Consider the following 25161-nt stretch of genomic DNA (forward strand, 5'->3'; position numbering starts at 1 on the left):
TTTAAATATTGTTTTTCTCTATTGCTTCAGTAAGAATCAATACACAACTTTTATTTGCCCTTAAAAAAATCCAGCAAGCAAGGGAGCAAGGAGGAACTTTGGCTTTCAACTGCCAAACAGTGTAGCAAAATTATGCATGGCAACAAATCTAGATTAAACAAACCAGATTCAAACTGTATTTAGAAGTCGGCCCTAATTGTTGCTTTTCAATGGACCTGGGTGTCTCTTCCAATGCTGACGTCAGAGAAGCTGAACACTTTGCTGCAAACAAAAAAGGTTATTTCTGTTATTTCTGTGAAAACAATCACTGAGACCTTCAACATCAATCTGTTTGACGTGTGCTTTCAAAGAGGTGTTGCACAGGCGATGACACATGCATACATACTTACACGAGAAAATAAGACTGATTATACTGTAAGCCGAGGAATTCTCTCTCAAACTACACTATACATAGTGTCTACAATACTATAAATATCACACCACTATGGCTGTCAACTTAAAGACAACACTGCAGTATTATCAGACGTATATTTCTTGCCTCATTATTTTCAAATGCAACTGTATATATTTTTTTTTTTATTTCATTTCTATTCCTATTTTCATATTCTTATTATTCTATTTTACTTATTTCTGTCTTTCTTTCTTACTTACTTACTCCTCGTACTAGAAGGCAAACCTTTGGGAGCAGGGCCTTCAGTGTGGCAGCTCCCACCCTCTGGAACTCGCTTCCGCTGGAGATTCGCCAGGCACCAACTCTGGACTCTTTTAAATCTCAGCTAAAGAGGCATCTTTTTCTGCTGGCTTTCACCAGCTAGTTGTGTTTTCTGTTTGTTCATGTCATGTGATTTTGTGGTTGTCTGTGTGATTTTGTGGTTGTTTGCAATTGTGAAGCGACCTTGGGTTTCTTGAAAGGTGCTATATAAAATTGATTTATTATTATTATTATTATTATTATTATTATTATTATTATTATTTTTACTTACTTTTTACTTTGTGTCACTCCAATATCTGAATTTCCTTCCTAAGGGTCAATAAATAATTTTATAGGTTGTGATGCTTTTGCATTTGGTTTTGCGTTTAAACCCCAATAAAGGCAGAAAGGTTGGTGTCAGGGTTTGATACCAGAGTAAAAGTTTTTTTTTTTTAGTTTTTTTTTTTAAAATGTATTTATTATTAGCCGCAGCAACGTCACAATGGCCAGTACTGTTTTCATCTTGTGTGTGTGTCTGCGTGTACTTGTATATGTTATAAAGTGAGGACCAAAAGATGTATTTTAGCAACACAGTGAGGACAGTTTTGCAAAGTGAGGACATTTTGGCCGGTTCTCACTTTTTCAAAGGTCTGTTTGAGGGTTAAGACTTGGCTTTAGGGTTCAGGTTAGAATTAGGTTTAGGTTTGGGTTAGGGATTCGGCATTTAGTTGTGATGGTTAAGGTTAGGGTAAGGGGCTAGGGAATGCATTATGCCAATGAGGGTCCTAACAAAGATAGAAGTACAAGAATGTGTGTGTGTGTGTGTGTGTGTGTGTGTGTGTGTGTTAGTATTTTGCGAGGTATCTATCTATCTGTCTGTCTGTTTATTTATTTTGTGACCAACTGTCTAATAAAATTTCCTTTTTTTAGTATTGTGAGGGCATTGGACCAGAACACAACAGAGTTCCTTATAGAGCTCCTTGTATGCAGTCATAGAAGGACTTCTATAATTAAAGACCAGCACATAATCTCAACATTATGAATAATCCATCATGACCCTTGAGTGCATTTATTCATATCAAACACTTCTTTATTTATAAATGGAAATGGTCATCCTAGAAAGGAAAATGTGCAATACATCCACATGATGAGACAAAGACCTGTCTAAACCCTTAAATTCAAATTTCTCCATTACATACTGATCTCGTTTTGTAGTCTTTACATATCATGAAAATCATTCCCCTGAGAGACACTGTGAGCCGTCCTTAACTAATATTCTCTGCTGGTTTTATCCTGCCATGCAGAGAGCTGCCTCCAGTGGTTATTGTTATATGTTATATGTAAATACAGGCATGGGGAGGAAGGTGGGGGTTTTTCAGAGATTTTTCTGGATCAATCACACACATGAACACACATACACCCAGATATGTGTGCTACGAATGCATAATTCATGTTCTGACAACTTATTACCCTCTGCGCAACAACACACAAAGGAGTCATTATAATTTTATGTTGCAGTCATCTCCAGTGGAAGTATGTATGTTGATTGATAGTAAGTCCACTGATTGACTTTGCAGTCAACCATGATGTGGAATAACTGCACGATAATATACATGTGCACACACAGATGAATTTATTTGATTTTCTGCCATGTCAGTCTCCACAAAATGTCAGTACAAACAGCTCATGTATCGCTGCGGAGGAATGACATTAATGTCTCTCTCTCACATACGAATTTGACACAATACATAGTGACACTTTTTTGCTTACAGAATTCAGTTTAATTGGATCCACAGAGACAGAAAACACAACAATTTGGCTTTAATATAAAACTTTTTGCTTTTTCTCATGAAATTGCCCTTCTGACAATTGCAACACTTTTAACAAAGGACAGGTACAATCATGTTTGTGTCTTTTTTCAAGATAATTAGTTGTGTTTATTCTCATCTTTGAGTCATCTGGACTGCAAGCAAAAACACAGAACAACAACACATCCCTCTACCCACCTGCCTTTGTCATTATGATACTAATATTCACTTTAATCAATATTTACATTGTACAGTGCTCCCTCTACACTTCAAACTGAATATTTTATTTACCATCCTTGATCAAAAGGTTCATCAGGAATCCCTTTGTGAAAATCCTTGCTGGCTTTGGGGTGGCTAAAATCGATCATGTTTGGAAAATACAGCATATTAAAGGATCAGTGTGTAAGATTTGGGGGGATTTGGTGGCATCGAGCGGCAAGGATTGCACTTTGCAACCAGCTGAAACTTCTTTGAAAGTTATAGTTCCTTCAGTGTTCTGCACATTTTTACCAGGGGTTAAATTATTTCACAGAGGCCTCTACATCTTCAAAAAAAAGAAAATCAGACCCAGGGTCATATTCCCAAAGCTTCCTAGTGCTAAGAGTTGCTCCTAGTGACGCAATTCTAAGAAAATTCTTAGAATTTTAATGTTAGAATTTCCCATTAAAGTTAAAAATAGGTTCTAGTAAAGATAAAAGTTATTCACAGAGCATCTTAGACCTTAAAAGAGCTCCTAAGGTGAAAAACTGTTAGGAGCAGGGAGGAGGACTTTTAAGAGGCTGAAGAGTTTCTTAATCAGAGGAGAAAATGGCAGAAAGACAAAGAGGTTGGAGAAATATCCTCCAAACACTGGATGACAGTGAGTAAATTAAAAGCTATTTGTGGTCTGTCTTATTAGGCGTATGAACACATTTCACACCCAGTGCAATAACGCTATAATGCCAGAAATAAAATGATGCAGCTGCCGCAGCAGTGATGACCTTGGTCTGTCTCACCCTTCCATCAGCAGAGTGATCACATTAACAATGACAACACTGTCACTGTCAGCAGTTGATTTCATTTCCACTGGGTGTGCACACCTTGCAGGCTCAAAAAGGGCGTGTCTCTGACAACCAATCACATCTGTTAAAAGAATGCATCATACCTATCAACGGGGTCAACCACACCTCCTCACTAAGGTAAAAGTTTCTGTCTCTTCCTTGGTCAGAGTTGCTCTGAGAACTTTCCTAAATCACTCCTAAGCTAGGACTCCTTATTTAAAAATTTTAGGCCGAGTTAGGAGCTCTCTGAGAGTATTCTCAGAATGTTTGTGAATATGGCCCCTGGTGATTTACACCGATGAAGACACTGATTAAAGCAGTTTCATGTTACAAATCAGTGTTTCTTTGATGCTGTAAAAACAATGAATAAAGCAGTTTCACATAAAAATCCCCAGTGTTCTACTGACACTTTCACTGAGGTTAAACTGCTAACTACAGTGGCCAGCGCAAAAATACGAATAGGACTGTCTAGAGCCAGCGTTTGGTTTGTTCATTCAGGGCTACTGTAGAAACCCATTGGAGCAACATGGCGGACCCCATAGACGAAGATCCATTCACTAAATAAACAGCTCATTCTGAGGTAACAAAAACACTGTGATTTTTATTTTCAGCTGATTATATTATACACAAGAAAACACACTTATTAAATTATATTCCATTCCTGCAAATATATCCCCTTAAATCCTACACACTGGACCTTTAAATCCAGTTCATTTCTGAACTGGACTTTCTTAATCCAGAATTATAAAAGTGGTTCTGTGTGGCACATTTTGCTTTCGGCGTCATGAAGTATGAGCCTTGATCCTTGATCTGCAGAAGAAAAGACAGATCAAAACAAATGTATAATAAATGTATAATGTGGTGTTTTTTTCAACAAAGCACAATGACTCGTTGTGTTATGAAATGAAAAACATTTCCAGCACAAAAAAGGACTTTTGTGCATAAAACAACTTCATGTTCTGCCTTTGCCTCCACTCTACGGAATACTGTATAACTGATAATGTGAGGCTGTGTGGACGATGATTGGAGCAGACTGACAAATTGCTTTTCATTCAATTACCTTAAAGTGTGCCAGGTATTGATGTTTACTCTGAGGGTGCATGAGAACAAAGCAAGAATTCAAATAGAGTCTTCTCACTGGATGACTGCAGGTGCTGTGGGCATATTTCTAATTACATATATACACTTAAATATTGTTTCACCCATATTTCTCAAAAGTTGATACATTCAGGAAAATCTGTTCAAAAAGGCAATGGACGGGTTATTATAGACAAAAAGGAGGAAAGGAATGTGCATGAGTGGGTTTGATGGCTGGTTTACCCACTTGAAGTAAATCCTATCATTGCAAGCTCTTATTTTCTTGTTTGGCTTTGGTCATTTAAATCCAGAATAAGTTAAATATTATAGTCTGTCTGAAGATCAAAGCTTCCATCCTCTGCCTCAGCGTGCGTGATAAGAGTCTGCGCTCTCCAGTGAATCTCTCCCTTCATCCTTAAATGATCCAGACGTCACGAATCAGCCATGCTGAAGTCCACATTCAGTTTCATGAAACCAAAAAGGAAAAAAAAATTGACACTTTCGAGAGGTTTCTGTCGGAGAGTACCACAAAAAAATGACCACCCATTGCTGCAAACAGACACAGAAGCATGACTCACAACGACAGCAGCGGTACAGATGGAAAAATGAGAGCAGGGTCGGTGTCAAAATGGCAGTCCTCCATACGGACACACACATACTCACACAAACACACACACACTCACATGGCACTGGACACCACTAGAGTTCCTCTTTAATTTATTTTACCATTTCTGATGTCTGAAGTCAATAAGTGCTTTTTCGCTCAAGGTCCCAAAACCAATAAATACTAATTTGCAGCTGTGTAGGTTAAAACATCCTGATCTGTGTGGGTTATATCCTCGATCCCTCCCCACTCAGGCTGTCTTGTTTGCGCATAATAAACACTGATCCGAAACAACGATAAGCGCAGTCAGTGAGGGTTTCATGACAAAACCTGGAGGTTGTCCTCAGACATTAGTCTCCTCTCCTTCCAGAGAGTGTGAGCGGCACTGCCCCTTCTCCTCCAAACACACGTCCTCTGTGGTAGTGCTCACGTGAATCCCAGCGCCTCTGTGTGGCAGGAAAGAGAACTGCAGGGTGTGTCTGCTCTTGGCAGCCCCGCCTTTCCCCGTCCCGTTGCTGTAGGAAACAACTAGTCGGCGGTTCTCCTCAGGTGCGGCAGAGCAGGAGGGTTCTCTGTCGGCTTTGTTGAGGCGGGGCGAGTCACCGCCGGGGTCGCTAGCATTGTTATCGTGAAGATAGGGCAGATTGCCTGTGGCGATGCTGCCACTCTTGACGTGTGGCGTGTGGCTGTGGGTGTGGCGGTACTCCTCATCGATGTCCTTACCCAGCTTCCACCTCTTCCACTTTTTCAGCATCTCAGACTGCACCTGAGGGATGATGCGACAGCAGGGAGAGCACATAGAGGACAGACACGCGAAGATTTGTGATGAAGATAAAATAACACACCGAGCACTTCATTAAGTGAACATGCTGTTTTGCCAAAGACTAAAAGTTTAGAGATTAGCAGATGGATGATGTGTCTGTCCCACTTTGTAGACAAAGGAATGAAGTGGAACTTGAACAAAGATGCAGCTTTCAGTGATATAAAAGGGCTGATAAAGGCTGGCCACAAGAACACTGATGAAGAAAAATGTCTGATTTATCTTCTCTGGACGGGGAAAGGAAGGAACTGCAGCAATGGCAGAGATTAAATTAAGGTTGTACTCGACATGAAAGCACATCAGTCTCACCTCTTTGTTGACAAAGCAGTACAGGATGGCAACCAGCAAGCCCTGAAACAGAAGGTGGAGTTTTAACGTTTCAGTCGTTTCAGACACCAGAAAAGAAACTAATGTTACGCAGTTTTTACTTGTTCTTAAAGGACACAGCTCAGAATATTTAAAGGAGCTGTATGTGATTCAGCAGTATTCAGAGCATTAATGTAGCAGCAAACAACAAAGAAGTTTCATTTTATATATATATAATATAAATTATAGATTTTCAAAAAGAAATACTGAGTATTAGAGTCAAATTACATTTAAAGAAACATAAAAGAGCTTATATATGTCCGTGTGTGCCTCAGAAAAGACATTCAGAGAGAAAACCCAGAGAAATACAAGTTCAGGTCATGTGCCGATGAGCTCTGACCTGGAAAGAGTTGAACAGCAGGTCAAAGAAGAGGCGAATAAGGCGCAGCATGGAGCCTTTAGGGACGTACTCGTCGATGACAAAGGTGAAGAGGATGGCGTGAATCCCAAGCAGAGGAATGAGAGTGAGAGTGGATTTTGCTAATCTGGAACAGAGGAGGAAAAAGGAAATGGGATTATATAAGAAGAAAACTCAGAAAGGTTACTCACTTTGCATTTTACATGGTCACAACCTTTATTATTCAAGATGTAAGACTGAAGTATGACTCACCTGAACTTGTAGTCCGTGTATCTCATCTGATGAGCTCTGAGTTTAGACATCAGGATTTTGATAATTCGTATGAATATGAAGAAGTTAATCTGAAGTAAGAAGAGGGGGGGGGGGGGGGGGGGGGGGTTAAATGATGCAAACAAATATACATACAAAACACATTCTGTAGCTTTTTAAATGACATCATGTGTAAGAGAGAGACAAAGACCACAGAAAATGTTTTTTGTGCTCTGTGGGATGTGAACTGGCCACACACACACACACACACACACACACACACACACACACACACACACTGTGATGTAGTGCAGACCCTCTCCAATGACAGAGAACATTAATTATTACAGCACTCAAGTTATTAGGGCTCCAAATTTGGTAACATGTGTATGTTGTCTTGACAGATGTGTTTGTGTGAATGTGTGTGTGTGTTTGAGTGCACCACAAACACACTTTATTTAGGTGCGAATACGTGTGTGTGAACAATAGTTTGGGTTGTGTTTGGAACTGCTGGAGGATAACATATGACGTTAGACAACTGTACGGCAACTATTTCAGAGATTACAATTAAGAGACTTTTTCCACAGAGTGCATACTGTACAACTTCCACAGTCCAGGAAACATACGAGTGTCTGAATATTCCACAGTGTCTGTGTGTGCACACGTATGCTTTTGCATGAGGTCACAAAGGTTGGTGCTGTTACTGTTAATGTGCACTTGTGCTCATAAGTGTGCCCATCCATAATGATGTTTGTCTCTATGGGAACAAGGGGCAGGAAACACACAAGAGGAATTCCACAACTTAATTCTGTGTGTGTGTGTCTGTATGTGTGTGTGTCAGTAGTTGGTAGTGGTTTGCACGTCAGAGTGCAAGAACACCAAAGAGCCTATATAAAAAACAATCTAGCTACAAACTATATGTTAATCATCCAATTAAGACTAAGCATCTTTGGGAATTTTATGAATTCATTTGATTTCAGTTTCTGGAGTCAAATTTGATTCTCACCATCATGAAGCTGTTACAAGTTTTATCTGTGAAGGTGTTTTTATTTCTCTTGACCCCTACAAGAGGCCGCAGGATAAATCTGAGAGGTCACAAGATGTTAACAAGATAGGACAACAGCAAAACAGATTTCTGGCTCATAAAATAGTTAATTTTTTTGTCAGACTTACTGTCAATTTAATCTTGGTAGTTTTATTTCCACAGACCTCTAACTGTTTAATAAAACAAGGAAAATTTGCTTTAAATGTATGCAAAAATCTGTATTGAAATTACTGCTACAAAAAAGGGATGCATGCTCCCAAACACATTTTTTCTGCTTTATTTGTAAACCGAATCAGTGACTTGAAAAGACCAGTTAGCAGAATATGTAATATTCATAACAATGTTTTCATCAGTGTATAATAACCTGAAACTAAGAATCAATGTGCTTTTGTTTCCTAAGAATGAGATACATGGGAGAAGTTTCAGTCGCTGCAATCTGCAACCTCACCACTAGATGCCACTAAATGTTACATGCTATACCTTTAAAGTAATAATCTTCAAGCTTTTCATCTAAATAAATGTCTGCTAAGTCAGTACTTATCGCCAAATGAGGTAACACATTGGTGATTGAGCCTACGGCCAACTTATGATTGTATTGCGATATTTTTATATTTGCATTATGCACTGGGTGTCAAGGGCGACATCTGCAGATAAAAAGCTGTGTGAAGTTACTGCTAATGTAAACCAAGCATTTCCTGCTGCTGCAGCTTCACATTAAAGTTGTCTTTTACTATAATGGAGTAGTCACAGGAAATGAAATGTGTTTTTCAGTGAGCTTAACACCACTATCATTCATCATAAATGTGTCCACAAAACAGGAGTCATTTTTTATTTTTATTTATTTTGCTATGTGTTGACAGCGGATCAGTTTGAAATATTGCCGCAAGTAATGGGAAAGTCAGGAGCAGCCACAGTGAGCTGTTGGATGAGGAGCTGCAGGCGACAAGCTGCACACCTCCAACTTTGCCAGATAACCACCTCCTTTCACTGTGCCCTGCTGTCTGCAGACTCGTGCTGTGTGCAGCAGAAAAATCAGATCACGATTGCTCACAGAATGATGAAAAACGACCCATTATTGCCTGACTTCGTTATTAAAAAAGACAATAGTTTGTTTTGCTGAACTCTGTTACCTGTTGTGTTAAACCACATTTATTACCACCAGCATCAAGTGTCCCCAAATTAACCACGACTGAATCTATGAGATTGCCTCTTTAACTGCAAATTTGTGTGTTGGACTAAAATTACAAGTACTTTATTGCTGTATTAGAGCACAGTGCACTGCAGTAAGAGTCTGGAAAAGAGTCATGTCACACTCTGTCTTCCCCAGGAGACCTAAAATTAGTTTAAACACTTCACTGAACATCTGGCTGGTTTTATTAATTTTTACTCCATAAAATCATAGTTAGAAGCTACACTTGACCACACAGAGTGGCACTCTGTCCACATAATCTAAAGTGCTCAGCAAGGAGAGATCATAATGTTACTAATGTACAGGAAACGAGGCGTAATTCTGAGGCAATTCAGTGTTATACTCCACTCCTACTTCCAACATCTGCCTGATCAACACACTGTCAAAGACCCAGAGCATTTGGTACATCTCTATTCACAGCAACATCTGCCAAAACACAGTGGGTGAATGTCAGCTGCTGTGTGTTTGTGTGCCTCTGTAGCTCAATCACATGCCAGCACACTCTGGACATGAATTTCCTTCATCACAATGTTCAATTGTAAACAGCCAGACAGAGAATATGAGGGTATGAAACAAACAGATATAGACAGTCTTACCAGATAAGCAAACAGTATAGGAGAACGAATGATCCACCAGTAGCCCATGTTAATGTTCCTCTCCCAGCACCTACACACATTTTACATTGTTACATTTGCTGTTATTGTGATTCTTATTTTTTTTGTCTGTATCCAAAGAGTCTGTACATATTCATACTATCTCACAGATCACAGATAAAAGCATCTAAACCTTTCATTTGATGTGACAATATTGTGAAAAGCCACTTACTCCTCGTTCTCATACAGATATTTGACTGTGATCCATGGCAACACGAATATGAGCGGTGCACCTGAGAGCGACAGAGGCAAAAAGTGAAAGTGAACAGAGGAAAACTTTATTGGACATAAAGCTGTTCAGACTGTTGTAATTTTACCAGGTTACTGATGACATCATAGATGCCCCTGGTAGATCATTCACTACAAAACTTAATTTTTAGTACACACAGCTAATATGTATATCAAATTACAGTTCGCCCTGTGTTTACTCTTTAAACCCAGTTATCATGATTTGTATTATTTAGCATTATTTATGATGATGAGTTTAAAATCTCATTATCTCAAAACCAATATTTCTATTCTCTGCAACAATGAAGACTTGAAAGGTCTCTAGAAATGAAAATGTCTGCCTCTGTGACGCAAAATCTAATCTGTTTTTGAACGGTTGGTCTCTTCATCGGACATTATCTGTCCTGTCAGGCTGCAGTGACTCACTAACATCAATTGGACAATCCAGTTTATATTGTGGCAAGACCATGGTTTGTTATCTCCGCTCAGTGAGGATCCAAAGATAACTATATAATTATATTGTTATCTCAGAAAAGCTTGCTGGAGACTTAATATGAGCATCACAGAAGTCATTAATAGTCATATATTTAGCTGAAGATTAACAACTGCTTACATTTTTAGATGTTTAGTCATGTGTAGCAAAGCACATGCACTCTCATATTTCTATGATATTGTATTACATATCCCACAGTCTTCACCTTAAATGGGAATTCCACAGATCGTATATAAATCATGTCTGTTTACAGTTCTCAGGGAGTGCTACTGCAGAGTAGGGGGAAAAAAAGTTAAAAGTCTTCACTGACTCCAGAGAGAGATGTGAGATCTGATGTCACTTGTGTCAGCAGTGGTTGGGTCTGAAGATTTTGAGTTTGAAAATGAAATACATGTGGAATTAGAAACGTGCAAACTTACCAGACCTCTGTAGTCTGCCTCTTATCTCACCTTGAGGCTAGTTGGAGGCTACATTAGCTTCTACTCGCATAACACAAGCAAATCCCTGACTAAACTGTTGGGGGTTGAGTTGCATTGTTGGAAATGTAGTCACCAGGGTTTGACAGGGAAGAAGCATGTGTGAGATAGACCATATCACCATGAGGTCGTGCTAACAAAAACAATAGTTCCTTCCAGGTAGACAACTGGCAAGGTATGTGAAAGCGGTAAACTTATTCATTTCTGTCGTCATTTTCAGGTGTAACTGTAACGTTTAGAGATATATAGTTAAAACAAGTGGTCTGACCTATCTGACATCTCTGCTGTGCTTACTTTATGCATTTTGTTGCTTTGCCAGGGTCTTTGATAAACCAAATCTACCAGCATGGAAGTTAAGTAATATAATGTTGTGGATGGAAGCTGCAGCAAAGCGTATTTTAGCCACCGAAAAAAATCAATATCAGTATAAGTGTACACTATATTTGGAATATCCATCCATCCATCCATTTTCATCAGCTTATCCAGGGCCAGGTCGTTGGGGCAGCAGGCCAAGTAAAGCACCCCAGACATCCCTCTCCATAGCAACATTTTCCAGCTCCTCCTGGGGGACCCCAAGCCGTTCCCAGGCTAGATGAGATGTAATCCCTTCAGCATGTTCTGGGTCTGCCCCAGGGCCTCCTACCAGTGGGATGTGCCCAAAACACTTTACCCAACCAGCAGGAGGCTGGGGGTGTTTCTGCCTCCCGCTGGAGGTATATTTGGAATACTTTCACAATTTTACCACACACATTAACTGATGAATGTAGCAATAGAGCAACTCTAATGTTCTGCAAAGTAAAATTAAGATCTTTGTAAATAGAGTCTGGTGGCTTTGAGAGAATAGTCTCGCCACCAGACAATCAGAGATCTCCGCCTTCTGATAGTCTGGGGACACTCCTTTCTAAAGTGTGTTTAACACACCGGCGAAAACGGCCGGCAACAAAGCAATGCCTCTTGCATTTTTGAAAAGGACACGCCTTCTCGGAAATGTGCACTCCTCCTTTTCTCGTCCGCAAGGAAACAAACAGAGAGCTAGAAAATGGATGCCGAGAGATTAAACTCCATTTTATCAAACGTGTACTCATCCGTGAAGAAATTATTTTTTCCAGCGGATGTCTTAGTTACAACATGATTGAGCTAAGTGGAGTAGTTTCATGTCGTATCTGACAACGGGAGGCTTTTAACAGATGACGTCCTGTTACCTTTGCTGCTGCTGTTAGCTGTCCCTGTCAGCTGCAGCCACTGATGCTTTCTAGACATTGTGATTTCCTAAAACTGAATAAATACCACACATAGCAACACAAAACTGCTTTGCTAGCTCAATCATGTTGTAACTAAGATATCCGCTGGAAAAGATATTTTTTTCACGGACCGTTTAATGAGTTATTACCTATTACAGACACTGATAATGGTTAGCCCAGCTAAACGTGCACACAGAAATAGTAATGTTTGTTCAATCATTGTGTTTATAGACTTTACAAACATCGGATTAGTCCAAACGGTGATACAGTGATGTGAAAAATGTGATATATAGGCTAACGTTATATATATAGCTAAAAGCTCTGCTGGTTTTCTACCCGGAAGTATTTGTAAACAACAAGGCGACTCCCGATTTGTTATAGTCCGGCCGGACGGATGAGTCATGGCCTTGTAAAAGATTATGTTTGTTTCTTTTAGTTGGTGAGAATGTGTCGCCGCAAACGCGACAAACATCCACTGAACTTTGACGGCGTTTTCTGCAAGCACGGCTGAGCCATTTTGTACCGCTACACGTGTTTCTAGTGGGACTATGTTTACAAGCACAAGAGTTCAGCGAGCCACCGAAGGACTGCCCTGCAGATTTACTATTGGTTCTGCAACGTAAGGAGTTTTTTTAAACTCTGAAATTTTATCCGCCCATCTAAACACAAAATCAGGGAGAAAGTCATCAGGCTTTAGTTAAGCAAAGCGTCTAAAGACTGACTTGTGAGTCTATGAGAGAATGGCTTCATTCCCCCATCAGAAAGGGCTGTCTGATGGCAAGGTAAAGCAGTGAAAATATTCTAAATATAGCCTACACTTAAAATGATACTGTTTTGTTTTTTTGGTGGGCCAAAAAAAACAACCAGTTGAGGCAGTGTTTGCTCAACGTCGTTACATTTTATGCAGATGATGCAGGGGCTTTCCACCTGGAAGTTAGTGTAATAAACAGTAGTCTATAAAAGAGACAATATCTCTGATTCTGCAGTGATACCTGCACCATGTCTCACCTTCCCTGTCTCTGCTTGTCACTCTAAACAGTAGTCTCTGTGTTTGACCGTGTGTTATCATTTCAAAGCCTGTCATACCACACCTGTCCACTAGATGCCCTCAGAGATTTTGATTAGTGTTACCTGACTCATTCTGAGAGCAGTCACCTGTGCACACAGCTGCTCTGTAGTCTATTTACATACCTGTTAACCATTTCTGTACCTGACTGACTTCCTGTTGCTGATGACTGTGTTCTTGTTAACAACAGACAGAGTGTGTTTGATTTATCTGAACACTGCCTTTGGGTCACAGTCCTGTTTACTCTTCTCACTAAGCTGACTAATATCTGTCGGAAAAGACGACAAATACAGCTTCTGTAATAGTCCGTCAGTCACTGTGTAACAGCTGTGGTTCTTACCCCAGCCAATGGACAGGTAAATGTAGAAGTACTTCCTCTCGCTGAACACGGTGATGACTAGCAGGCTGTGCAGGTAGATGCCTTCCACCAACAGCCAATAGTTGTTGGCCATCACGCTGTACTGCATCATCACCATGGCACCACGACACCAAGTAACAGCCTGACACACAATAAAAACAGTCAACAAAGTCACTTTAAAAGCAGTTTCACACAAGGTATGGATTTATGCTGAAAAAGTTGCACAGAGATTCATAAAAATTGATTTTGTGGATTCTTCTGAATGCTTGCACACCACTGTGGATCGTTCATGTGGAGGAAAAAATATTTTTGAAGACCTTGATTTTAAGGGAAATCCTTTGTTCCTACTGATGTAACACCTCCGGGTCAGAAATAGCTTTCTGACAAAATGGAGGAACGTCTTACCAATTTGGTTTCTTAACAAGAATGCTGTGTCTCAAATTGCGTACTTCTGTACTTAAACTTAATATTTTGAGTGCATAGTGCGTTCACACTGAGAGTACCCGGATGGTGCACTCAAAACGGATAAGAAGTTGAGTGTGTAACTATGGACACTTCTCGCACTCAATAGTCGCCATCTTGGCTACGTAGTGGAATGGGAGGGACCACTTTTCAAACTGGAAATGGCGGCCGAGGACTGCATTGTACAAATACATGTATTTTTTGCACTAAGCACCACTATACTGTTGTTGGGTATAAGCCAGCAGTATGTTTTTTAGGTTAATGCAGCAGTCTGTAATGATTTGGTACCGCAAACAATAACGCGAATGCTAATGCTAGTTTGCTAAATAAAATAAAAGAGGGAGACAGGTTTTTCCTATTTTATCTTATTTTGTTTTATTTCTCCCTCTCCTCTCGCTGGAAGCCTCGGACCTTCCGCTGTCCGCCTCCGCCTTGATTAAACGCTGAAAATAAAATAAAAGAGGGAGACATGTTTTTCCTATTTTATTTCATTTTGTTTTATTTCTCCCTCTCCTCTCGCTGGAAGCCTTGGACCTTCCGCTGTCCGCCTCCGCCTTGATTAAACGCTGAAAATAAAATAAAAGAGGGAGACAGGTTTTTGCTATTTTATCGTATTTTGTTATATTTCTCCCCCTACCCTCGCTGGAAGCCTCGGACCTCCCGCCACCCGCTCCTGTCTCAAACACGGAGGTCTCCCTCTCCCCTCTCCGCTGAGCACGCCCGGCCTGTTAAATAGCCTGTAACCATAACAACTGTGTGACACAAACTCAGTGCTTTAGTAATTAAATAATGTCGGGCTCGATTCGGTTTCGGACATAACAAAACAGAATGATTGTTGGGTTCGGACAGAAATATGCGGCCGTGCGGCACTCTAACACACACGCACACACAAGGAAAACCGGACATTATCATCAATTTATAAACACCTCCCGGACGCCCCAGACAGGACGTGAAAAGTGGACATGTCCGGGCAAAAGAGGACATTTAGTCAGCCTACACTACCCTGTCGAAATTCGTGCACTACACCAATGAGTACATAGTGCACATAGTATACTACATGGAAGTGTACTAACGGAAGTATGTGATTTGAGACACACCACAAGTATTGTACAACAAGCACCCTGACGACTACATCAACAACCAAATAAAGGACAATATATGTAGCTGACTTGCTAACGTTATGTGTTAGTCACGGAACAGGGCTGGCCACAACAGCTAGCCTTAGCATCAAATCTGGAGTTGAATTAGTTTATGTGTTATGTAGTTGATGTTAGCTCCTTAGACATTCTCTGTCAGTCTAGATTTTTGTTGTGTTGAGTGGATACAGGCACTATTTAAGAGAAAACTCATTCATGTTATTCATTTAATACATTTTACTTATTTATTTATTTTTGACAAAACTGAACAATGCAATACCAATAATTTGCACTGGAGCCGGTGTGCATAGTTATCATGTGATCACATGATCTGTATTCCCGTACCGCACTTTTGCATTGTACTGTAGAAAGCCCTAAATCAGAGATCCATAGGGATCATGGCTGAAAATAATACTGCTTCAGCTCAGCTGAATCAACTCTGAGTCAGACTGCAGCAAAATATTATGCTTAGATCTTGGTTTAAAACACCAGTTCAGAAATCGAGTGCAGCTGTCCTTCACATAAACTGTTTGATTTTGGCATCCACATATATTTTTCTCTTTGCTCGCAATCCTTCACAGCAGTTGAAGTTACAACACAACTGTAAATACATTCACAACGTCTCGTGCACCTTGGCACAAAAGCAATAAATCCCATTTATGGTACATTTTTAGTTGCCTATTGCTGATACTTAATGTGGATTGATGCAGACAAAATGCCATTTATACCATTATATATGAGATATACTGTATATTCCTCCAATGCAAATGTAAAGCAGCTTAGCAAGAAAGGAGCAAGTGTAGATGGAAGAAATCTACAAATCTCCCGGCATCAAACATTTCTCTTTCACAACTTTTGATGTCTTCTTCATGAACTGATGATGATATGCAACATTTTCAGTAGACGTATTCTCATTCATAAGATTTATTTCCAGGAAATGACACTTGGTCAAAACATGAATTATTGATAGAGTGGCTCAGCAAATTATATTTGGTAGAATAGATTGTTCAGTTTATTACAGATTTGATCTGTGTGGACACACCCAATCAATATCTAATCAGCACCCTATGAAGTTATGTTTGTGCAGAGTTTTAAAAACTATATTGAATTACTGGGATGTCCAAAAAGGATTGTGAAACATTTGCCAAAACAAAAATAGAAGAGCCTCTGAATGTGGCGCAACACTATGTCTCATTATAACTATTACTTTCATGCGCACTATGTTGCATTCAACTTTGATGTCCCATTGACAGTGCAGGAAGTAGTTTGATGTTCATACACTGCGGTGAGTGTGTCCCTGGTTTCTCTCGTGTTAAACAGCCGCACAGTTCATAGCAGAAGAGGCTGGTGTGGTGTGTTTGCTCTGACCGGTATGTTGATCCAGGCTTGTGTGTGGGTGTCACTGCTGCTCCTGGGATTCAGTGTGAGGGTCAGTAGGGCATCTTTGACCAGGATGGACACGGCTCTCAGGATGAAGGAGGCAAAGAGGTTCATGTGGATGTTGTTCCTCATACAGTGGAGCTTCCTGGTGCAGAGGTGACAGTGTGAGATGGCTCTTGACTTCATGGCACATTTCATACAAAGTAATCTCAATGCGCTTTGACACACAACATGTGTAAATAAAAACAGATTAAATCATACATCCCCAAAAGAGAGCACTAGAGAGACAAATAGACAGGTAGAGGAACTAGCTATTCATAGGCCTGGGAGAACAGGTAGGTCTTAAGCTTGACTTTAAAGGATGACACAGTTGCGGGGAATCTCAGATCACCAGGCAGTATGTTCCATAGAGTGGGGCTTTAATGACTGAATGCACCTTTAACAAATTTATTTTGGATCATGGGCACAGTTAGAGAGATCAGTGTCTAATGATCTGAGGGTTCTGGGGGGTATGTAGGCAGTGAGCTGGTCAGAGATATATTGAGGAGCCAGTCCATTAAGTGCTTTGTCCACACTGAGGAGTATTTTAAAATAAATTATGTATTTTATCGGAAGCCAGCAAGCAAGTGTTTTGAGTATGGTAGTAATATGTTTTGTTTTTCTAGTCCCAGTGACGACTCTGGCAGCAGCATTTCGAATACGTTGGAGCCATCCTACAGTCTTTTTAGGGAGTTCGGCAAGAAGGGCATTATAGTAATCTAGTCTGGAGGTGAGAGCATGAACCAGGTTTTCAGCTTCTGACTGAGACAGGATGGATCTTACTTTGGATATGTTTTTTAGGTGGTAAAAGGCTGTCCTTGTTATACTTGAAACATGGCTTGTGAAGTTGAGTTCTGGCTCCATGACAACACCTACATTTCTGACCTGCCCACTGGGTTTAAGAGACAGTTAAATCAGTTTAGACTTGATCTCCTCCTTCTGATGTTTGGCACCCACCAGAAGAATCTCCGTTTTGTCTTTGATTAATTGTAGAAAGTTGTTGGTCATCCAGATGTTAATGTCACTGATGCAGTTAACCAGGTCACTTATGGGGCTGAGGTTATTATGAGAAAGTGAAATATACAATTGTGTATCATCTGCATATGAATGGTAAGATACATGTGTCTGTATGATGGAACCAAGTGGCAGCATATAAAGGATAAACAATAATGGACCCAGGACTGAGCCTTGTGGGACCCCACAGCAGATATCGAAATTGCCAGATTTGTGGTTGCCAAGGGGGGGTGGAGAATGTCCTGCTGATTAAATAGGAGGAGAGACAGGTAATGACATTTCTATTTAACAAAATGATGTAATCGACGGTGTCGCAAGCCACAGTCGGGTCTAATAAGACTAGGACGGAGAGTTTGTTAGCTGTTCTGTTAAACTTTACATCATTTATTACTTTGATAAGTGCTGTGTCAGGCTTGTGGTTGGTTCTAAAGCCAGATTGATACACATCATACGGGTTATGGAGTGAGAGGTAGCAATGTAATGTACCTTTTCAAGTATTTTGCTAAGAAAGAGAATATTGGAGATTGGTCTGTAATTGCTAATTATGGATGGGTCTAAATTGTTCTTTTTCAGTAATGGTGTAACAACAACACGATACTATATGTTGTATACATGAGCTAGCATACAGGAAAATTACTAAAATGATTTTCCAGTCCTTGCTTATTGGATGTCCTATGCATTATTATTATATTTCTTTCTTTCTTTTTTGTTGTTTACATTTTGCCTTTTTGAGTTTCTCCTTCCATCCATCTTTCCTTCATTCCTTATTTTTCTTTCCCACCTTTTTCCCTCTGCTTTTTCCTGATTTCATTTCCTTCCTTGGTTCCCTCCTTCATCTCCCCAACCTTTTCTCCCCTTCATTCACTGCTTCTTTTTCTTCCCCTTTGTTCTGTCTGTTCTTATCTCTCTCTCACAACCCCCTCCTTTTCATCTTCCTTTCTCCCCTCTTCATCTACTCCTTTCCTTAGTTCCCTCTTTTTTCCATCGTTCTTCCCTCCTGCTTCCTTCCTTGTATTATTGTTCCCTGATTTCATTCATCACTTTACCCACTTTCCTTTCCTTCCTTTATTTCTTCCTGCCTTCTTCAGTTTTTTCCTTTCCTTTTCTCTTTTCATGCATCTACCTATGCCTCCCTCCTCCCTCCCCTGTTTATTCCTTGTACATGTTGTACCTGAAGGTGATGAGGATTCCCAAGGCCAGTAGCAGAGCTCCCAGGGAGAGTGAGTAGCCCACTGTATACATGATCCGTAACTGATTGAGGATGCGGCCGTACTGCTGCTGCAGAACCAAGAGAAGAGACGAAGTCAGTTACTTCCTTGCATTGCCTTCACGCACACCCACCCATCCACCCACACCCACGCACACAGTGCAGATAAAATTCGGCACAGAAGGTGTAAAAAAGGTCAGAAAGAGCATTTGAACAGACGAAAAAAAATATTAACACACAGAGTCATTTTAGATCGTGTCAAGTTGTCAAGTCAGTCACAGTCAAAATATCATCTAACCATCTGCCACTGCAGGCAGCTTCAAGTATGCTAACTGGAGTGACCCACACACAAACACAACACACTGTGCTGTATACACACACCTCACCAGGGTCGTTCTCACATTCGCTGGTATTCTTTTGTGCCCACTGACCATCTTCATTGCAGACTCTGTAGACCAAACCCTGCTGAACTGTTCACACAGAGACACATGTTACAAGTGTACCCCCCACTGCTTAGAAGTCTTCATTAAAAAATATATGTAGTGACATCTTTTCTTAAACAAATGGAAATGGTCAATTATTAAAATGAATTCTTGACTTTGGAAAACATTCATTTACTGACTATTTTCTGGGGAATTCAGCCTCATCTTTCAGTCTTCCTCAACAGATGAAGTTGTTGCTAGGTCAAGGCAATAGTTGAGTTGCCATCACTTGACTTAAGTATAGAACTTTGTCACATGAGCAAACGTCACCTGCACAGGAAAACTGCGTGGCTGAAAGCTCCACAAAATAGTAAGTAGACCTTGAGTTAAATAATAATTAGACATTTTGAGGAATGAACTTATCCAGTTTCTTTTTGAGAGTTAAGAAAATTGCAATAAGTAAATATGAGGCCAGGTTAGCTAAATTTGGTTAGTTTAGCATGAAGACCAGAAAAAAGGGGGTAACAGCTAACCTGGGAGGTGGATTTTATAACCAATGAACAGAACATGTTTAGTTCATTCCCCTTGTTTCCAGTCTTTATGCTAAGCTCATGCCAGCTGTACCAGCTTTTAACCCTACTGACACAAGAGTGGTATTAATCCTCTCTAATTCTCAGGAAGAAAGCGAATCCTGGTATTTACCAGAATGTCAAACTATTCCTTAAGATTTTAAGACTGTAAAGGATCAGCAAACAAATGCCTTGTTTCATTTTACTATTTTATTGTGCTGCAGTTAAAACTGACCTGTTCAAAATATTAATAACACAAAACAAATACGAATCCCCAGCTAAACATATTACCTTATTTTCAAGATGTCGTTGGGCCAAAGTTAAATGTTCAGCATTAAGTGCTCCAATTAACACAGACAATGGTATTTTGTTTTTACATTTTTCAACCAAACTGACAGCCTGTACAGGGCGATTAAATCACCATCTGTGGAGTCTGTATGGCTGCAACTATGGTCTCACTGATTAATCTGCAAATGGTTTTCTTGAACTGGTTAACCATTTTGTCAGTAAATCGTAAATAAATGTTAAATAAATGTCCATCACATATTCCTAGATCCCAAACTGATCTTCAATTCTGCTAAACATCTTGAAATTTTTTTTTTTTTTTGTATGACAAATCCAAAGACGCAGAGCAAAAGCAGAGGCGGAAGATGTGGTTTGGCTCTCTCCCCTCTCTGCCAGTTCACAGGAAATAATAGTGTGACGAAATCCTGGCAAACAATGGTTGAAGGACGCAAAAGTTCGACTCAAGCACACAGTGAAAAGGCTAAGTCTTCACTTGCAGAAATCAGGATTCAGTGCACAGGAGTCAAAAATCAAAAGGCAAAGGTATCCAAAAACACTAGGTAACAGACGAAGTCAGAATACAGAAAATAGGTCAAACAAAACAATGAAACACACAATGAAAACTGCTGGAACGCTGACGAGCAAACAGCAAGGATGAACTGGCACAGACAAAAGGGATGATAGACTGAATACACAAGGGAGACAGGGCAATGAGGGACAGGTAAAACATATCAGGGCAGGAAAGGTAATTACACAAGAGCAGGAAGTAAGGTATCGGAGATGAGAGCCACAAGTGAGTTACATAAGAAAACAGGAAATAATACATGAAAAAACTGAAATGAAGAACACATAAGCTTAACAGCTGGACCAGGATATAACAAAAAGACACAAGCTCACTGAGGGAAGCTTGAACTTAGGAGTAACTAACTCTACATTAAAGGTGCAGATCATAGCTGGGCCCTTTATGCTACTGTATGAAGTTAATCTGAGACGTGAGCCTGCACACCAAGAAAGATCAGAAAGCTCCACAGGATGCTGCTCCCTGGTACACCGTGTGAAATCTTGACTCCCTGGTTGGCAGTCGGGTGATAGCTGACTAATATTTGGCCTTCACACTCACTTAGTGCTTCATCCACTCTTTGTAACCACTACACACACTATTCACTACAGTAGCTATTTGATTTCTTTCATCCCACCGAATGACAAGGACATACTGTATGAAGAGCTGTGTTGCAAGTGTGAAGCATTTTCTATTCACTCCACTGAATGACTTTAAAAAAAGAGGCCATGAAGAGCTCTTCCTCCAAAGTTGTACTCTCACATCATGTCACTCAATGGACGCTGTGTCCTTGCATTCATAACTTGCATCAGTGCTTCAAGTCAACAAGCGGAACAAGCACTACCTACACTAGAGATGCTTCAAAGGTCTCACTGAACTTCTCATGCAGGTGTGTTGAGGAGCTCTAGCTTGAAAAAGAAGATACTTCCTGCACACCGCTCTTGGAATTACTAAATTCAATTCAAGACATATTTTATTGTTATATTTTAACACTTTCTGTTAACTTGTTCACATTTGAGGCATTGTGTATGCTGACTTTTTGCACTTCTCTGATAATCTATAATGTTATGTCAGGAGAAAGCCTTAAAGGGATCATGTGTTTGGTCATGCATGTGTGAGTCTGTCTATTCGTCTGCCTGCAGCTCATCTCGCACACAACTGGACCAATCAGCCTCAGATTTTGAGCGCACATTTACGACCGTATGCTCAAGGACCTCATGTGGTTGTGGTGATTCCCATAAACAAACACAATGTGCGCCGCTTGTCTCACCTCCCATCTCGACTGAAATTTGATCTCCTTCATGTTGCCGGCCTCGGCTTGGCAGTAAATTGCACACGGCCTGTCAGACAGTAGTGGCTCTGTTAGTCTGTTTATAAACAGACAAACTATTATGTTCACCACGTTGTCATATTGCTTATCACTAACGCAATACAAGTTGGATTTAGTGCCTTGATGTAGTCAGCGAAATCAAAATGGAAAAAAGAAAGAAAAGTTTGATCTCATTTTGAAGCGCAGCATCTGCAGCTTTATCCCATACCAGATAGGTTATGATCCACTGAAGTACAACATGATACAAGATGAAAAAAGCTCTTTTTTTCCCCGATGCTATCTCTACTGTAAAAAATATGGTAGGGACAGTTCAACCATCTAAAGTGGTCAGGATCTGCTCCAGCAGCCGCGCCACAACTGGACCATAGCTGCCTGAAGAAGATACACACTCTACCAAGTGCAGTTTATATTTTGCATGATTTGCACTCTTTCCCACTCTTTTGCATTGCGTCTATCTTATCTTACAATAACACACGCACCTTTTCGGTGCCATGGCAGGAACCATGGACAGGAGACATTGACAGTGGTTCCTGGGAGACCATCAGGCCAGCAGGCGTACTGGTCAAAGGTCCTGTTACACACCAGCCCTGCAGTGGAGAGCAGATCTGTGAAATCTGTGCTCTTGCCTTAAAACAGGCCAGGCTTTATTGTCCTGCATGCATTTTGTACAAGCATGAGCTCACGCTGGGAGGAGAGGGGCTCACCTGTGGCGGGGGGCGTGGCGTTGAGGTAGTCCAGGCACTGGTTTTTGTAGCTGTTCCACTGCTCCTTCACAAGCTCCAGGGAGTTAGTAGAGGAGACCTGCAGGAGGAGAAATCCTCATTTTAAGTTTCAGAAACAACCCCCCCATCATCCAAAATTAAGGACACGTGTGTGTCGGTATGTGAAAAAGAGAGAGAGGCTGTGAGTCATACCTTTGTGCAGCTGAAGAGCATAAGCAAGGCCAAGAGGAGACACACCTGGGACATCCCACTGATGCTGGGAGGATGGGGGTCAGTGGGGACCAAAACACAGAGGAGGCCCGACACATGAGGTGGTCTCGGACCTATCACACCCTGTGGCCTACACACATGATATGGAGAAGCTTGTTAGGTAGTAGACTCTGTGTGTGTGTGTGTGTGTGTGTGTGTGTGTGTGTGTGTGTGTGTGCACGATGGGCTTGCTTGAACCCCAACTGAAAGAGAGATGGAGTGGAATAATAAAGACATCAAGAATCAATAAACAAGAAAAAACAAGCAACAATCAGTGACTGTCTCTCTTTCACACTCACAACACACACACACACACACACACACACACGCTTACACACATATCACAGCGAGATGAAAACTATGTTCCTCCACACTGCCAGCTTTCCACAAAGACCTTTATTTGAGAGCTCATCCAGTTGGATTGATTAACACAAAAGCTTGAGCTGTCCTTTAAAAAAGCTCCTGGAACGCTTCAGCTGAGGTGAAAATCAGTAGAATTTAACTTCACACTTTCCACGGCAAAAACAACATTGTCATTCATGAAGCAAACTGTGCTCTGTACATATCGGACAAGCGCGGTCCTTTTTCTATACATTTCTCAAAACTGCGAAATTGCCACACAAAAGCATCAATCATGGGAGCACAACAGGTGGCTGTATTATGGGATGGGACAGCAGGGGGGAAGGGGGTCACAGGAGAAGATGGTGCCTGTAGAGATTTTCCCACAGTGACAGAATCCTAAAGGTGTGTTTGTCTACACTTAGTCTCTTATCCAAAATACTTCACTTAGAGTCTGCTGTCAGAAATCTACAGCAACAAATTCTATAAATGGCTAGAATTGCTTGTGTGTGTTTGTGTGTTGCATTTCCTGCGGCACCAGTTGACTGTCTTCACCCACGAAGTTGGAGAACAAAACGAAATCTGAAACGTTTCTGCAAAAAACACCTTGACCATGGAAACATTTTTGGCTAAAACGTTTCAAATTCCACTCTGTTCCAATCTCTGTGCTTCTGCTGAAGTACATCCGATGATGATGATGATGATGCATTTGCATCAGGCTGTGTGTGTGTGTTTGTTTTTCTGTGTGTGTTTCTGCCTGTCGTGTTATCACAGTGTAAAGATTATCATCTTTATGTCGAAAGGACGACAGAGCTAAAAACATTACAGTGAGCTGCTGCTGTTTTTTTCATCCTGCAACAGACTTTTTATCGAATAGTGTTAAGATCACATGCAGCTCTTATCAACTGAGCAGCAAAGCGGAGAGCAGCAGGACAGTTTACATGCTCCTGCAGGCGGATGTTCATGTTATCTACACATTTGGTACACAATCTGTGAGATTAAACTACACCAGGATGAAATATGTTCATGATCAAATACACTGAGGAAATTCTCTGTGACTGAACTCAGGTGACCCTAGAATGCATGAAATGGGTAAAACAACAACTGCTTTCTATTTGGTAATTGTTTTTTCTTATTAAATTTAAAAAAGTCTTGTCTGTGTATCCTCATAATAAAGTCTCCCTCCGTGCCATGAACCTCTATTGTTGTCCAGAACACATCAGTGAGCCACATCGTTGGGCAGTGTGACACGTTTATTAACATGATAAACACACTCGTTTATGTAGAGTCAGTCTCACACACACCGTTGTGCTCCTGTAAATACTCACTGGAGCATGTACTAATCAAGCATTTATTCATTTGCAACAGAATATAGTCCCTAATAAATTCACTATTTCCTTCTGTTTGAGTAACTTTAGGCAAAACCTACAGTGCCCAGCTGTCTTAGGAAATTATAAAGCTTTTTTTTAAGTAACACACACATAAAAGAAAGAGAGTAGGAACTAAGGGTGTGTGTCAACATCATGTTTTTCTTCAGCAGAAAAGAGGCAGGCGCTGGGGAGCGCTTCATCCTAGTGCGTGATAGAAAGCGCCTCTAGCACTTTTTTAAATGACATGCCACAAGTGGGTATGTTTCTATGATAATAATGTCTTGACATTAACGTCAGCTAGGTGGCTAACTTAGCT

The 25161-nt window shown here is 40.6% G+C and overlaps 1 protein-coding gene across 1 annotated transcript in view; it reads right to left on the bottom strand.

The window, feature by feature from the left end:
* Positions 1-2301: 2301 nt before the first annotated feature.
* gcgrb (glucagon receptor b) overlaps positions 2302-25161 on the bottom strand; it is a 76353-nt gene continuing 53493 nt past the window's right edge. Inside the window, exons 2-14 of the mRNA XM_033623263.2 lie at positions 23080-23227; positions 22870-22966; positions 22645-22752; positions 19382-19470; positions 18965-19071; positions 16729-16885; positions 13745-13904; positions 10073-10133; positions 9844-9913; positions 7017-7105; positions 6747-6891; positions 6350-6391; positions 2302-5986 (exon numbers count right to left, since the gene is read on the bottom strand). Coding sequence (XP_033479154.1) covers positions 5564-5986; positions 6350-6391; positions 6747-6891; positions 7017-7105; positions 9844-9913; positions 10073-10133; positions 13745-13904; positions 16729-16885; positions 18965-19071; positions 19382-19470; positions 22645-22752; positions 22870-22966; positions 23080-23133 — 1602 coding nt within the window. The 5' untranslated portion in view covers positions 23134-23227 and the 3' untranslated portion in view covers positions 2302-5563. The remainder of the gene's footprint in view (positions 5987-6349; positions 6392-6746; positions 6892-7016; positions 7106-9843; positions 9914-10072; positions 10134-13744; positions 13905-16728; positions 16886-18964; positions 19072-19381; positions 19471-22644; positions 22753-22869; positions 22967-23079; positions 23228-25161) is intronic.

This window comes from Epinephelus lanceolatus, chromosome 3 (assembly GCF_041903045.1).
Source record: "Epinephelus lanceolatus isolate andai-2023 chromosome 3, ASM4190304v1, whole genome shotgun sequence".
Classification (NCBI taxonomy): domain Eukaryota; kingdom Metazoa; phylum Chordata; class Actinopteri; order Perciformes; family Serranidae; genus Epinephelus; species Epinephelus lanceolatus.